This window comes from Hippocampus guttulatus, chromosome 1, assembly GCF_054856545.1.
Source record: "Hippocampus guttulatus isolate MCC_2025c chromosome 1, RoL_Hgut_1.0, whole genome shotgun sequence".
In the NCBI taxonomy this organism is placed as follows: Eukaryota; Metazoa; Chordata; class Actinopteri; order Syngnathiformes; family Syngnathidae; genus Hippocampus; species Hippocampus guttulatus.
The window spans coordinates 36,030,171-36,045,197 of NC_141261.1; the positions used below are offsets into that span (position 1 = coordinate 36,030,171).

The 15,027-nt window shown below is 43.0% G+C and overlaps 2 protein-coding genes across 3 annotated transcripts in view; both read left to right on the plus strand.

The window, feature by feature from the left end:
- The window catches only part of appa (amyloid beta (A4) precursor protein a), a 39,002-nt gene extending 32,052 nt beyond the window's left edge, over positions 1–6,950 (plus strand). For both annotated transcript variants that reach the window (XM_086128331.1, XM_086128341.1), the window contains 9 exons: positions 533–607; positions 689–847; positions 1,194–1,322; positions 1,556–1,655; positions 2,297–2,509; positions 2,601–2,654; positions 4,030–4,121; positions 4,399–4,545; positions 4,665–6,950. In XM_086128331.1, coding sequence (XP_085984457.1) covers positions 533–607; positions 689–847; positions 1,194–1,322; positions 1,556–1,655; positions 2,297–2,509; positions 2,601–2,654; positions 4,030–4,121; positions 4,399–4,545; positions 4,665–4,766 — 1,071 coding nt within the window. In that variant the 3' untranslated portion in view covers positions 4,767–6,950. The remainder of the gene's footprint in view (positions 1–532; positions 608–688; positions 848–1,193; positions 1,323–1,555; positions 1,656–2,296; positions 2,510–2,600; positions 2,655–4,029; positions 4,122–4,398; positions 4,546–4,664) is intronic.
- Positions 6,951–11,712: 4,762 nt separating this feature from the next.
- On the plus strand, positions 11,713–14,544 carry atp5pf (ATP synthase peripheral stalk subunit F6). The gene is made up of 4 exons (XM_086128427.1): positions 11,713–11,846; positions 12,423–12,592; positions 12,848–12,972; positions 14,450–14,544. Exons 2-4 carry the CDS (start codon positions 12,423–12,425, stop codon positions 14,476–14,478), a joined length of 324 nt encoding a protein of 107 aa, XP_085984553.1. The 5' UTR covers positions 11,713–11,846; the 3' UTR covers positions 14,479–14,544.
- The last annotated feature ends 483 nt before the right edge of the window (positions 14,545–15,027 follow it).

Genomic DNA, 15,027 nt, shown 5'->3' on the forward strand with positions numbered 1-15,027 from the left:
GCGCACGGTTGACTTCCCCTTTATAGACGCTGCTGTGTGTCGGCCGCGGGCCTGAGCTCAGCCTGTGAGTCAGAGAGAATGCAACCAAAAAAATAAGAGAATTCACACTTGTGAACGGCATCTCTCTGCGAGCCTGCAGTGAAACATTTATGTCAATGTGTGACTCCTGAGAGACAGTCATTCCTGCGGATGCTATTAGTACGGAATAATTTGGTATTATTTTTCCTCCACTTGTCTCTGAAACCATACAGTATAATTGCAGCAGTTGTTCGGTTAGTTTTCCCAGCCCAGACACACATTGGTTCCAAAATCGTGGGCAGAAAAGCAGTGGTGCAGCAAACAATGTCGTGTTGTCCTTACAACTCTGCTCATAGAGTGCAGAGTGCATATGTGCATGGCATATTGGGATGGGTGTCATGTGTTGTCGCTGTTGTTTTCCCTCAGTTTGGTGGCAGCATATTCCAGCAGTCACACTAATAATTATTAGCAAATTCCAATTGAATGGACATGACGTCTCTCGACTTGTGCTCAGGTGATGAGAGAGTGGGAAGAGGCTGAGAGGGAAGCAAAGAATCTTCCACGCGCAGACAAGAAGGCAGTCATCCAGGTAACGTCGGCATATTCTGAATGCCGGCTCTGCAGATTGTTGACCTAGCACTACTTGAAATGTTTCAACTGTGCATTTTAGCGTTTCCAAGAGAAGGTCGAGACACTGGAGCTGGAAGCAGCCAGTGAACGGCAGCAGCTGGTGGAGACTCACATGGCCCGAGTGGAAGCTCTTCACAACGACCGCCGGCGCCTGGCGCTGGAGAGCTACCTGACCGCCCTGCAGCAGGATCCCCCCAGGGTGCAGCACACACACGCGCGCACACACCACCATCTGAAGTATTTTCAGTGTTTTCTTTCCTTCTCCTAACCTGCCACGTTTGATTTCCTTTAACAGTCTCGAATCATTTTGTTTACTGTTTATTTATAAATGAGATATTTTGAGTGGCCAACTACCTGTCTCGTCCTCTATTGCTTCCTCTGTCTTCTAAAGCACTGAGACCAGACTGATGCGCTAATGGAAAAGCTTTGCAACTGACTCAGAAGCTTCAATTTCACACTTGACAAATTGTCGTTTCTCGCCAATGTTTCCAATCATGCTGTCCTGAGCCTGCACCTCACGAGCTGCCGTGTTCCGCTTGTCGCAGCCTCGTCATGTCTTCAGCCTGCTGAAGAAATACGTGCGCGCCGAGCAAAAGGACAGACAGCACACCCTGAAACACTTTGAACACGTCCGTATGGTGGACCCAAAGAAGGCGGCGCAAATCAGGCCTCAGGTATCGCACACTCAAACACAAAAGTTTGCACTGTGTGTGAATTTGTGAGCAAATTGAGATGAAATCATCATTATTTCGGTATTCTGACCTTAAGTGACATCTTTGTTTGGTGAAGTGCCCCAAGATTTTCCTAATGTGAAAATGGCTTGCTGGGCTCAATAAGGGTTGCGAAACACTGCATCTAATGCACTTTGTGTGTGTGCACGCGTGTATGTGCGTATGATGCTGTATAGGTGCTGACCCACCTGCGTGTCATTGAAGAGCGTATGAACCAGTCATTGGGACTTCTCTACAAGGTGCCCGGTGTGGCTGACGACATCCAGGACCAAGTTGGTACGTTTCACGCCACTCTGTTCTCGAGAGTTTCATTCCCGTCGTGTTTTGTAGAAAATGGGACATTTCATTCCTGACAAAATACCGCAGATTCTTCAGCTGTCGGATTCCTGCCAAATTCCAAACCTTTGTGAGACAGATGTGAAATGTAGCGCTGATTATGTTACTCGTAACAGCGGGATTGAAAGCTCTAAATTCCAAGCTTTTTTTTTCTTTTCTTTTTGCTGATAAGAACTTTGCAGCTGTTTGACCCAATTCTTCAGCGCATTCAAATCAAATTGTTTGTCGGGAAGATAAATCTGCTGGCCACCCCGCTCCCCTGCTTATTGGAGTTGCATGCGTCACACAACCATCTGTGTCTCTGAGACTGTGACAGTCGGTACGGCATTGTGGATGATGCACACAAACTCTTGCCAGAGGAAATGCAAAAACTGTTGATACATTCTTGGAATCATTCGCGTGGGGCTGGACAGTGAAATGTGTTTCTTTCAAGATTTCACTACTTGAACCGACAAAGAAACTATCATGTATGTGCATTCTTCATATTTATTGTGTGAAACCGACAATGAAAAGAATAATCCAGAAGATTCTAACTCTCATCCTTGACCCATCCATCCCCTTGTGATTTCTCCTCTCTCCAGAACTTTTGCAGAGGGAACAGGCTGAGATGGCCCAACAGCTGGCCAACCTGCAGACAGACGTGAGGGTGAGCTACGGTAACGATGCTCTGATGCCCGACCAGGAGCTGGGAGACGGCCAAACCGAGCTGCTGACTCAGGAGGACACGCTCGGCTTGGGAGGAGTCGGCTTTATCCATCCCGAGAGCTTTAACCAGCCCAACACCGACAACCAAGGTCTTTTCTCCAACATTTGCTCATTTGTGATCGTCGTTTGCGATAGTGGAAGTCTGTCCTTCAAAACGTAGTCTTGTCCTCCTCGCTCCAGTTGAACCCGTGGACTCTCGCCCCAGTCTTGAAAGAGGTGTTCCCACACGGCCAGGTGAGCCTGCATGAAATGTTTATCCCACTGTTGTTTTGGCAGTCTTGATTGGGACAACTCACTGTTATTCAGATTGAAATTTCCCAAACACCGAAGACAGTCAAGGTCTCCAGTTCAATGCATGAGGATAATTAGACACACGGTCAATTTAAAAAAATCAAAGTAAAAAAATCACAGGTGTACATGCCTCTTTATAGCTGGGGATGCGGTTGTGTTCAGAATTGACCAGTCACTTTCAAACTCCAGTTAAGTGGGAGTCAGGACAAACGTGGCACAGTTTTTTAGATTGCCTTTGACCCAAATAATGTTCAGACATTCCTGGCATTTCCTTTGTCACATCTTAAAGCATAAGCTGCTCTCCGCAGAGAGCTTGAACAGCATCAGGGGGGATGTCGTTGTTCATCGTCATCTCAGTCAGGGAAAATGGACAAAAGAGTTTCAAGGCCTTGAACATATCACGGGGCACAGTGAAGACAATCTTCATCCAGTGGAGGAAAATATGGCACCACAGTGGCATTACCAAAAACTGGACGTTGCTCCAAACCTGATGAAAAGACGAGAAGAAAATGAGTCAAGCTGGCTGCCAAGGAACCGCAGGAATTTCTGGCCAGGACGTTCTTTATGACTCGGCTTCTTTGTGCTTGGGCAATTATACAGTGGCAAGAAGGGCAGGTTTATCTGATAAAGAGAAAAACGTGCACCGGCTACATTTTGCAAAAGAACACTTGAAATCTTTCAAGCGCATGCTATGGTCTGATGAAACCGAGACTGAAGTTTTGTGCAAACACAACATCGCTCATCAACAGAACAGCCCCACATGCTTTGGGGCTGTTTTTCTTCAGCTGGAACTGGGGACTTAGTCAAAGTGGAGGGAATTCTGAACGGTTCCAAATTCCAGTCGCTGTCAGCACAAAACTTTGAGGCTTCCGCTAGAAAATTGAAAATGAAGAGGAACTTCATGAGCATGGTAATGACCCAAAGCACACATCAAAACCAACAAAGAATGGTGCATGTGATCGAACATCTGTGGGGTGATCTAAAAAGGGCTCTGCACAGAAGAGAGTCTTGCAATCTGACAGATTTGGAGCATTTGCGAAAAGAAGAGGTGGCACATATTGCCACATCAAAATGTGCCCCATTATACTTCTCCCCCAAAATACTGAGTGGAGTTTTAATTTATTCTAGGTTCACCTTCAAGGTTTTCGATTTGTTTTTTAACTCATTCACTCCCAAAGACGTTAAACGTCTTTTCAGACTTGGTCCAGAATTGGCTGGTACTGAATGAGTTAACTGAGTTGTTCAAGTTTTAAGCCACATAAAAGGTTGCTTCTGACTGTCACGCTCGATAATACAGTACTTTTCCTTCTCTTGCCAGTGACTGGGATAAAAATGGAGGCTATTCCCGAACTCCGAATGGAGAAGGGGGACAGACAGAGTACTGAATATGAAGTTCACCACCAGAAACTGGTAAACAAACTTTCCCCCTCTGACCCTCGCTCCCGGTGCACGACGGCGTGCAAAATCCTCCGTTCTCAGATCAGACTTGTTGTTTGTAGATGCCAATCTAATACACTGCACTAAACACCACAGAGGCTGTGGAGTTCCCAAAGTCAATCATCTCTCTAATTTGATATCCAGAAAAATGTTCAAATCAGATGTAAAATTAGGGTGTCTAACATCTCATCACACACAATTCCCGGCTGGTGAATGCATGCGTGTCACATGACAAGTTTCTCTCCGTCAGGTCTTTTTTGCTGAGGATGTAGGCTCCAACAAGGGTGCCATCATCGGGCTGATGGTTGGCGGCGTTGTCATAGCAACCGTGATTGTCATCACCTTGGTGATGCTTCGGAAGAAGCAGTACACCTCCATCCACCATGGAGTCATCGAGGTCAGAAGCAGCTGGCGCGTGTATTGGGGCGGGTGATGGGCAAGCTGTTCTGGTCCCCCTTCATGAATGTTGCGCATGTGCACGCGGGTAACCCAGCAATCTCTCTGGCTCTGCTCCAGGTGGACGCCGCTGTTACCCCCGAGGAGCGCCACCTGTCGAAAATGCAGCAGAATGGCTACGAGAACCCAACCTACAAGTTCTTTGAACAGATGCAGAACTGAGGAGGGGGATGTCCTATCCACACACACGCACACATTTCATTCCACACCTTAAGCACCTTCCCTCCCCCTCCCCATCCCAGAGTAGAGTGACGTCAGCAGTGTGGCATGATACCAAGCAGTGACTGAGTATATGGAGCTTTTGTAGCCCGCGTTTCTTCCACTACTGCCTGGGCGGACATTGTGGCCGAGCCAATTTGCACGACGTTTGTTCACTTTATTGGAGCGACACGCCTTTGACTTAAGAGAGTTTTTTTTATTATGTCGCTCTGTTTGGGCCTGCTGATGCATGGGGGTGGCCTCACCCAGTGTAAGCGAACCCACCATTAATGGAAGAAACCTGTCCTTTCAATACAGATCCAGAGCCATTGTGTTGTTGTTGTTTTTTTCTTGGCTTGTAGGTGTGAAAATCCAAATCTGGCCTCTGATCAAGAGGGCTACGGTTACATTGCTCCATGGGCCTCATGTACTCAATTTTCATGAGGGGAAAAAAAACATCATTTAGTTTGTAATCATATTCGTATAGGATGAAGTCAATCGACATTTTTCCAGAAATGAGGTCTGGTCTTTTTGTTTCCCCTTTCCTGCACCACTGCTGCACTCTACTCTCTGCACTGGAGAATAATTTGTGTAATTTACACCAATAGCCCCCACCCACTACCCAGCTTCCCTCTTTCCTCTTTTATTTGTGCATTTTTATGACAGCTGGGCTGTGTTAGGTGACACAAGGCTCTTAAGGCTAAATATCTAGAGTTGATAATGAACATGTTGATGATGATGCTAGTGATTATGTATTCTGAATGAGCTGTGTTTATTTTTGGTTTCTCTATAGGTTCGATTTAGTTTTTAAAAAAAAAAAAAGGAATGAAAATAGGGGGGAAAAAAGATGTCAAATCATTTTTTAAACTTGTGTGTGATGTACTGAAGTAATGCTGAAGTTGTAGTCGTTCATATGTAGTGCATGACCACGATGACAACAGGATTTGGAAAGAAAAAAAAACTGCTCTCTCGAACCTCTCACTTATAGATTATGCTAGCAAGATTGTACATTTCGTATCCTCTCGTGATCTCGTGACTTCAAACCATGGCGAAACATATATAAATATAAACCTCCATTGACAGGCTCTGCTTTGATATCTTACCCACACTTAAACCTGATCTGTGATTTTTTGGAATTTTAAGGGTGGTTCTTTGTTTCGTTTTTTTGTTCGACATTCTCGGTTTTCCTGAAGAAGGAGGAGGAGCTGGCTTCATCTGTATATTATTTTCATTTCATTCAATATTGTATCATCGGAGATCCTGATATTAGGGGCTCGACCCGTTTTCAATTTTGCTTTGAAGTTCAACGCTTTGGTTGTTTTCCCTGCGAGGTATCATATCTATCTGGGTGATGGTTTACAGGAATCTAGCAAAGGATGGTTTAGACTTGGGTGTGTACGTTTTGTCATTTTTAGTCTGGTGTTTTAGCTATCTTTAAGCTGGCATTTTATCCCACAGTGGTGGAGTCATGACAGATATATACGGTATATATATTTTTTCTGTCTGCTGAGAGGACAGGTGGAGCGCCGACGGGAAGGAGGGGAGTCGTGAGGGAGGTAGAAAGGAAATGACTTGCAGTTCTGGATGGATAGTCAGGCAGTCTGTATTTATAATGGGTTTTTACACCATTTGCCACCCCCTCCCCATCCCAATCCCCTCGCCTCTCTCCTTTGCCTTTGTTTATCTTCAGGCATGCTACTCACCTCTCCATGCCACCCATGCACATTGGAGCTCTGTGCTGTCTGCGTCATGATCATTGTGCCGGAGCTGGGAGAGAAATTAGGAAGGAATACCTCCAAACATTCATTGGATTCTAATGATAAGCAACAGTCACAAAAGCAGACAGCACTTTTTCACAGGCTTCTCGCATCCCATTATCACATTGAAAGTAAAGTGTGACCTCTCGCTCTGTGAAACATTTTAAATACTTACGAATGGCCAATTATCTTTGGCAACATTTGTTGGCATGCTTACATGCAAGTTCTCACAAGAAGCACGACAGATGGTGGGGGAGAAGTGGAAGAGGGATTTTGTTCTGTTGATTGCTTTGCTTTTTGTTCGCCGTGTAATATTCTGCAGGCCATTTGCATTGACTGGGGAAACGCTTTCTACACTGTATTCCATAATAAAGTTTTGAATGTACCAACAGATGGTGTTTTTTGTTTTTGTTTATTTTTATTTTATCAAGCAGCATGTCTAAAAATTGTTTTCACCTCAGAAATTCAATATACTGTCTAATAAATTTCCTGTATCTCTGTTTGGAACTGCTGCCACTCTGGTGAGTCTTGAGTGTCAACGTTTCTGTTTGGAGTGAGCATCCCCATGTTGTACCTGCGCAGACGTGGATTTCCTCCAAAGACAATACACCTTCCTGTTACAGTATAAAACATGCTTGCGGGGTTCTCTAAAATTACCTTGAGTGCGTTTGTATAGTTGTCAGTCTCAGTGTGACAATGGCTCTCATTACTGATGACCACCACTCCTGGATGAGTACTAGCTTAGCTGTAAATAATGTGTAAACTATCAGAACTTGGCTAATATCAAATTTGCATACACATCCTGTGATGGGTCCAGATGGTGTCCAAGTCCTATTCCAGGATCTCATTGTCTACCCCGGAGCAGATCCTTCTTCCTCAACCCATTATATACTGTACAGCCGGGTCAACGGAAGCGTGGAATGTAGTGAAAATTTTTGACAGGGCCAAGTTTTTGGAACAGACTGCAAAGTTGTTCAAACGTATTGGGAAAGTCATTCGAACCTCTTGGTAAAACGTCGGCGAAAGGATAAAAACATAGCATTTCCCACCCATAATGGCATGAATTTTCCCAGAAAGCTACATTATGAGTAAAAAAAAAAGGTAATGTTTTTTAGCGCTTGACCAATATGTTCCAACAACTTTATTAAACACGTTGGAACGACTTTACCAAGACATTCGAACAAAAGAGCCCAGTCAAAAACGTTGACTCCACATTGGCAGTTTCCAAGTTTCCATATGAAAAATCGAATTTACTCAAATTCACTTTAATAGCGTTGTCTGTTAGAAATAATAAATGCTGTTCTTATCGGAAGACACTAATTATGTTCATGATTTCTCAATCATTAGGAAACATGACTATAAACCTAAGCCAGTGTTTACATTTTCGTTTGATCACTTCTGCAACATTCTTTGAAAATCACAATGTCTCATCAGTGGTGAGCTATTTTGCAATGCGCCCGCGGGCTAGTCGTGGTCCTTGGGTGCGCCCTGGTGCCCGTGGGCACCACGGTGGTGGCCCCTGCTGCACAGGGTACATGCTGATCTACTGATTCACTGTCAGATAGGCGTTTCCAAGAATGCTAAACCGAGCCTGCAAGAACTGATCTCTGTTCAGAATACCGTTGACCAATAAGAGCTGAGGAGTTTGTGTTGTACAGACTTGTCAATGTTACTGTGATGTTGGCCCGTTCATAATCATGTGTTTTTGCCTCTTGCAGCAACAGAATGAAATTAGTTTAACTTTGTTTAAATTGTCCTTTAGTTCTTAATGCACAGCTTCGAAAGGTAAAGGAGAACCAAAAACCCAGGCTTGAGCAAGGTTTTGAATGCAGAACCATGCAGAAACCACTGACGTGGTAGGTCCACCACAAGGGCAGGTCTTGTCTTAGTTGTTACCAGGCACCAAGGATTCTCACAAAGGTGTGTGCCGTTTGCTTACCCATAAGTTCTTCATGTGAATTTAACCCACAAATTAGTTTTTTTGTGCACTCCTATCTAATCCATAGCCTCATGTTAGCATTTTGAAGAGTCTAATCTTTCATTTGGTAGTTTCTGTGTCTATGTAGTCATAAAATATTCAGTCAGCCTCGAAAGATCAATCAGAATGCCCTAAATTGGCTGGCGCACAATAGGTTCTCTTGTTTTCTGTTTGTTTGTTTTTTTGAATGGCTGGGATTGAAAAAGTTGATATTGAAGCACCTACGGTCCATGAAAGTAAGCAGGTAAGCGAGCTCCCAGGTTGTAAAAGCACCTGAAGCACTGTGGCAGACCTTTTGGTCTCTGGAGCTGGATTTGCCACCATCCTGATCTCAAGTTTTGCTTTCCCATTTGCATAAAGGCGAACGTGCATTTCATAGTTCAATGCCCAATGGTTAAACAAAGAAAAAAAAGAAGTAAAACATCATTAATGACTACGTCCATTAAACACAAAATGGAAAGGAAGAAAGGGTTTTTAACAATTTTTAAACACATTTTGAAAGACTCCAAATCCTCTGATATTTAGTCACCTGTGAACATTTTCTGATTTAGTCCTCCATGAAAGCAAATTATCTTTGTGTTTGGTCCAAAACAACATATTAATAGACTGAAATAATAAATCGAATCCACATTTTTGCCGATTTTCTGACATGCATAAGCATGCAGTCATTCCCAAACATGAAAGAGTTCTGGGGGGCAGTTTAAAATCCTCTGAGACCTACAAAACCTTAATCACAACTGCCATCAGCGGATGTGACCAGGATAAATAATTCCCAATTACTGTGCCGTTTTCATAACTGATTTCCATACACAGTCCTATTGCATTGCAAAGCAGTGAGCACAAATAAGGAAAGTTTTGGATTTGTTTGTTTTTCAATAAAATACCTAGCAAGTGCAGTCGGGAAGTAATAATATCAAAATGAATTTGCGGCGGATTGACAATATGATGACACAAAGTATATTACAATGCTCTTAACCTTCTATGCGAAAGGGCTTAAAGGTATCCGACGTCTCCCTATCAGTGGACTTTTCACACTAAGAACCGACTCGCTCCATTCATTGTCCAATAACGCTACCAATTTCTTTTTTCATAAATTGTCCACGTTGTCAACACTGCTTGACTCGACTCCAATGACGGCACGTTGAGCGTCACTCTGCGTACTACATACAGTATGAGTTAAAAGAGTGTGTCATCGATAATGGGCGCGCCATTGAATATGATGCGTTCAGGCGTGGCTCGGAAATGCCTGAAACAGCATGTAAAAAAGGAATTTAAACTGTTCTTGTTGCAGTAAAAGTGTGTGTACGTGAAGTAAATAAAACCGGGTGTTGCAAGTACAGTACAGTACTTGATTTGCTTGCCCTTTGATGGTGACCCAGGCACCATACTTCCGGGTTTGAAAAATAGCCATCACAACTCATATTTCAAAAGAAATTAGATCTAAGTTCTTATGAAATATGAGAACCAACAACAAAGTACTGTACAGTAGTTACTCTGTGGCAATCAGTAGAATAGGAAAGACTTCTTTCACAAAGTTAGCAAAGTCTTGAACAGTCAATTACATTTTCAAATCAGCGTTCAGTCTTAATCCCATAAAATCTGGTCTGATTTACCATTAGACATAAGTGAACTAAGCGGCTGCTTGACAACCCCTTCACCTGCCCACCCCTCCCACCAAAAAACAAAACAAAAACAAAAACGTCTAAACGTGATTCAGCACTTTTTTTCCACACACGAAACACAGTATTAAAGAAATGAAAGAGGTGCCTTAAACATCAACTTCCTACATCCAAGTATAGCGCATATAGCATTACTAATCAAGCGGATATGCATACCTGTCAACTCATACGGTTTAGCCATAGTTCATACGGATTTTGTGGTGAATCTTACGTATATGGCCGTATCGCACAAATCATACGGATTCTGAAAATTCCGCCCCCCCCCCCCCCCCCCAACAGGTAGTTCCGTTTGCTTTTGCCCAGAATGGTGATAGTCTACTCGAATGCTTTCATTTCAAAAGTAAATATGAATGGATGCTGTAACTTCGAGCCGATGGGTCAGCATTTGGAGTTGGTGAAAAAAGTAACGCAGGAATACAACTCTGAACACAGTAATGCCACTAAGTAGAATGATGATTAGACATTAACCAGACATTGTATTATGGAGATCTACAATAAATATCATTGAAAATTTCGTGGGTTTTTTTCTGCCGTTATTTTGACATATAAAATGCTTTGGTATGTTATAAGGATTTTTTGCTCTTTATAAGGATTTTTTTGGTAGTTTATACAGGTTGGCGCTCCGAAAAGTTGACAGGTATGGATATGACACTGAGGTGGTGGGATGGGGGCCCCATATCACATTGTGCTTCGAACCCAATAAAGGCTTAAAAGCCAGCACTGGATCTGTCTTTGAACATAAACTGGTTACGACATCTCCAATTTGGAGACTCCAAGCAGGGACATTGAACACTCAAAGCAGGGTCTATGTACAGTAGATGTTTGTGGTGCTTTGACTCCGAAGACCACATCTCGGGCCCACCTTGGCCACTGTACTAAAATTCTCCTGCACATGCCTGCTATAACAGATGGATGGCTAGAAGTACAGTCAAAGATGCCATCTGACAATGCTCAAGAAGGATTATTTTGCTGTCATAAATCACAGACTACTAATTAAATGAAGTGTGAAATTTATGGGAACATAAAAGGCCATTCAAGACATGGACAAAACATTTTTGAAAAACGGACCATTTATTTTATAATTTGTATTCTGTTTGCGAAAAAAGCAGGTACTGAACCATCACATGATTTTATTTGTCAAGCTCAGCATCACCGGAACACTTTTTATAAGATATTTTATTGGTCATACATATTGCTGTTTGGCGCAGCCCTGTTACTGATACTCAGACACTGGGGGGAAAACCCCGCAGCGGCTCCTCTTGTTGTCTGTTTAAGAGGGAGGAAATTTCATCTGTGCTGTATATTACAGCACATTTGACAATAAAGATGTACTTGATACTTGATTATTTATAAAATCATGCTGAATGTGAACTATAGTCCAATTTCATTTGAATACTATTTTAATATTAGTATCACATAACTCCAATTATATTCAGTAACATATTAAAGCTACATTTTGTCTGAACTACTGTTACTTACACAAGAGATACATGTTTTTGTACTTTGTGTGCCAATTATTTTGAACCCCCCCAAAAAAAACAGTCCAGCCCACCGCGACCACTGATGTCCCACAATCCACCGCGCGCGGTCCTCCACATTAGTTTGCTGGGTCCCAAGTGTCAAATCCAAGGTGAGTGTTTCCCTAAATGAATGGTACCAACTGTTTTACCGGTCTCCGTGTGCTCAATACGAGGTTAAATGAATGTGTGTGCACTTCGAATACCTGTCGTTAGCAAAACTCACAAAATGGCTGAAGAAATCGCTTCTGTTTCCTGTCGCGCAAGCTAAAGATAGCATGCGTGTCCGAGTCGGTAAATGCAGCAAAGCTTAAGCTAACTAGCCTTTAGCAAAACTCAAACGACCTTGTATTGAACATCGGCGAAGGGCTGTTATAAGGAACTTCATGAATAAACTGTGATCGTAGCAAGTCTTGTCGGTGATAGACGAACGTGTTTCTGTAGTTTTGCATTTCCCGAATGAGGCTAATGTCGTATTATTCTGTACGATACACACGACCAGTACACACATGCTAACGCTTTGCCAATGGATTCAGTTATCTTCCCCGTAACGAAACCTAAAATATTCAAGGAAGAGCGTACTGTTAACACTCGGCGTTTGGATGTCGGTGCATATCTGAACCTTGGTCTTATCGTCGGTCACCAAATGAGGTTTTGGTTTTCGTAACGCTTCCTGCGTCCGCCTTCAGATGGCGCTCCATGCCTTCCTCCAGCTATCTTCCATGCTGCGTTCTGCGGCCAGTCTGACCCTGCGCAGAAACATTGGGCTCTCTGCTGTCGTCCTGAACCGGGCCAAAGAGCTAGACCCCGTGCAGAAATTGTTCCTGGACAAGATCCGTGACTACAACACCAAGAGCAAGTTAGTCATTGATGAGTGAAAAACAGCTTATTTTTCTAACACTGTAGGTTCAAGTGTTCAGTTCCACATTTGGAAGAGGCGCTGACAAAAGTTGGATCCCCATTGTGTCTCAAAGTCGAAATTGTCATTTGAACCATGCAGTCTAAACCCACTCTAATGAGTGACGCATGAACGGAAACGTTGATGGAAGCTGCTGTTTTCCTTCATCTTTGTGTGCCCTTTTCTTTTCAACTTTTGATTTCATGACTACCCCAGGGCTTCTGGCGGCATTGTGGATGCAGGACCCGCATATCAGAAGAACATGTCCGAAGAGGTTTCCAAACTGGAGAGGCTATATGGTGGGGGAGACCTCACCAAGTTTCCCGACTTCAAATTCCAAGGTGGGAATTTATTTGCCTGTCTCTATTTCACTGTCTTGTCCTTTGACTGAAAGTAAGAAATGTGTATGTTGACACAAGGAAGCACCATTTCCTTTTTCTCGAAAACTGTCTGATTGTTAGTTAACGTTGACGACGGTTCATGTTATTGTGGATGATTACCCGTCCAAGTAGGGCTGGGTGATAAGTATATCATGATCTAAGTATTTAAAATTGGTCGATTTAATGATATTCATGGCCTTTTTTTCCTTTTTACATTTGAAAAATAACGACCTAGAGAAAATAGGCTGAATTTAGGAAATGTTATTGTAATGTACGGTTCTTAACCTTTTAATAAGAGGTCAATACACCTATGGAAAAACATAAACTGCCCGATATAAATATTTTATTCCTTTTTAACCAATGTGCTTTGTCGGGCTGGGCAATGTGGCTGAAAAGTGTTCACCTCAGGACTACTTTTTGTGGGCTCATGATTGCAATATTCCATTCATATTTTACTTGTCTGATTGTAACTAGGGGCATGTTCAGAATTTGATTCTGATGCCCGAGCACGACTCTTAGATAGAGCGGGTGTGTTTGAAGAGTTACTCATTTCCGAACGTAGCCAGTGCGGGCACCGGCACTCTGTAAAATCTAGTGGCAAATTCGAGCAGCGCACTCGGTTTCTGAACGGTCAGATGAACGTGCACGCTCAAAGAGTATTTCCGAACGTGTCCGTGAGTGTGATGCCAAGGTTTGGACATGTTAACACGAGTGGTATAGCAAAATCTAAAATGGGGAGCTCCTGTACTTCAAAACATCATCTCCATCCGGTGATTAGTCTGGTTCATATGCAAAATGTCTTCTTACGAGAGTTGTACTTTGTCAACTGGTCATTTATTTGAATGAAGTTACGCCCCACATTCGTTCCGTGTGAGTATGCCACATGGGCATTTCTTCATTGGTTTAGTTCCTTCTCCGTGTTTGGAGGCAGCAGCATGCTGCCTACAATACGCACCATGCCGGGGTTGGGGTTTGTGTTCTGTTTTTCATTGTGTTCAAGGTATCTTCGATTGATATCGATCAAGTGTCGATCGTGATACATATTGATATTGACTTATCGCCCAGCTCCTCCATCCAAGCCATTTTCACACGGCCTTTCACTGTTACATTCGGAAAAAACCTGACCCACTTAATGCTATGCAAAAGTTCTGAACATTCCTATTTCCCTCGTTCCCTTTTTTGTTTTGTTTTTAAAGTGATGTGATCAAGCATTCTTTTTTTGTGCTGTGATTCATTTCCATCTAAGAATAGTCAAGAGTTGTGACCTCATTCAAGCGAGATAACTTTAGACCTCAAGTTGTTTTGGGACCATTTTATCTCGACGCTTCAGGTTTTCATTTTGTCGTTTTTCTCTTCATAAGACGTTTCTTCTGTCATCCAGGTCCATCTTGTTTACTTTGCACTAATGTTTCTCTTTGTTTTATCCCCTTCTCCTTAGACCCCAAGTTTGATGGCGTGGCTAAGTGAATGCTGTTCGTCTTGTAAATCACCCATGTATTATATTTAATAATAAAAAGATCAAAGATGGTTGAATCTTTTGGGTGCTACCGGAGAGTTGTTTGTCATGACACAAACTGTCGTAAATGGATAAATAATGCATGGCTACTAATTGACTAGAGCAGGGTCGGGCAACTCTGGTCCTCGAGGACCATTGTCCGGCCTGTTTTCGATGTCTCCCTTCTCCAACGCACCTGATTCAGATCAGCTCATCAAGAAGCCCTACAGAAGGTGGAAACAATCCTGATCATTTGAGTCAAGTGTGTCGGAGGAGAGAAACATGGAAAACAGGCCGGACAGCAACCCTCGAGGACTGGAGTTGCCTAACTCAGGACTGGAGGAATTCTCGCCAATGTAACAGCTCAGCATATCCCGACACATGGAGAAATTATACAGGTTCATTTATATTGTCCCGGGCCACCATTGGATTTGTTCTAGGAATGGTTTTGTTTTGTTTTGTTTTTTGGGATAATACGTATACCGGTAATTGTTTAAGAATGCATCCAAAATTTCAATAAA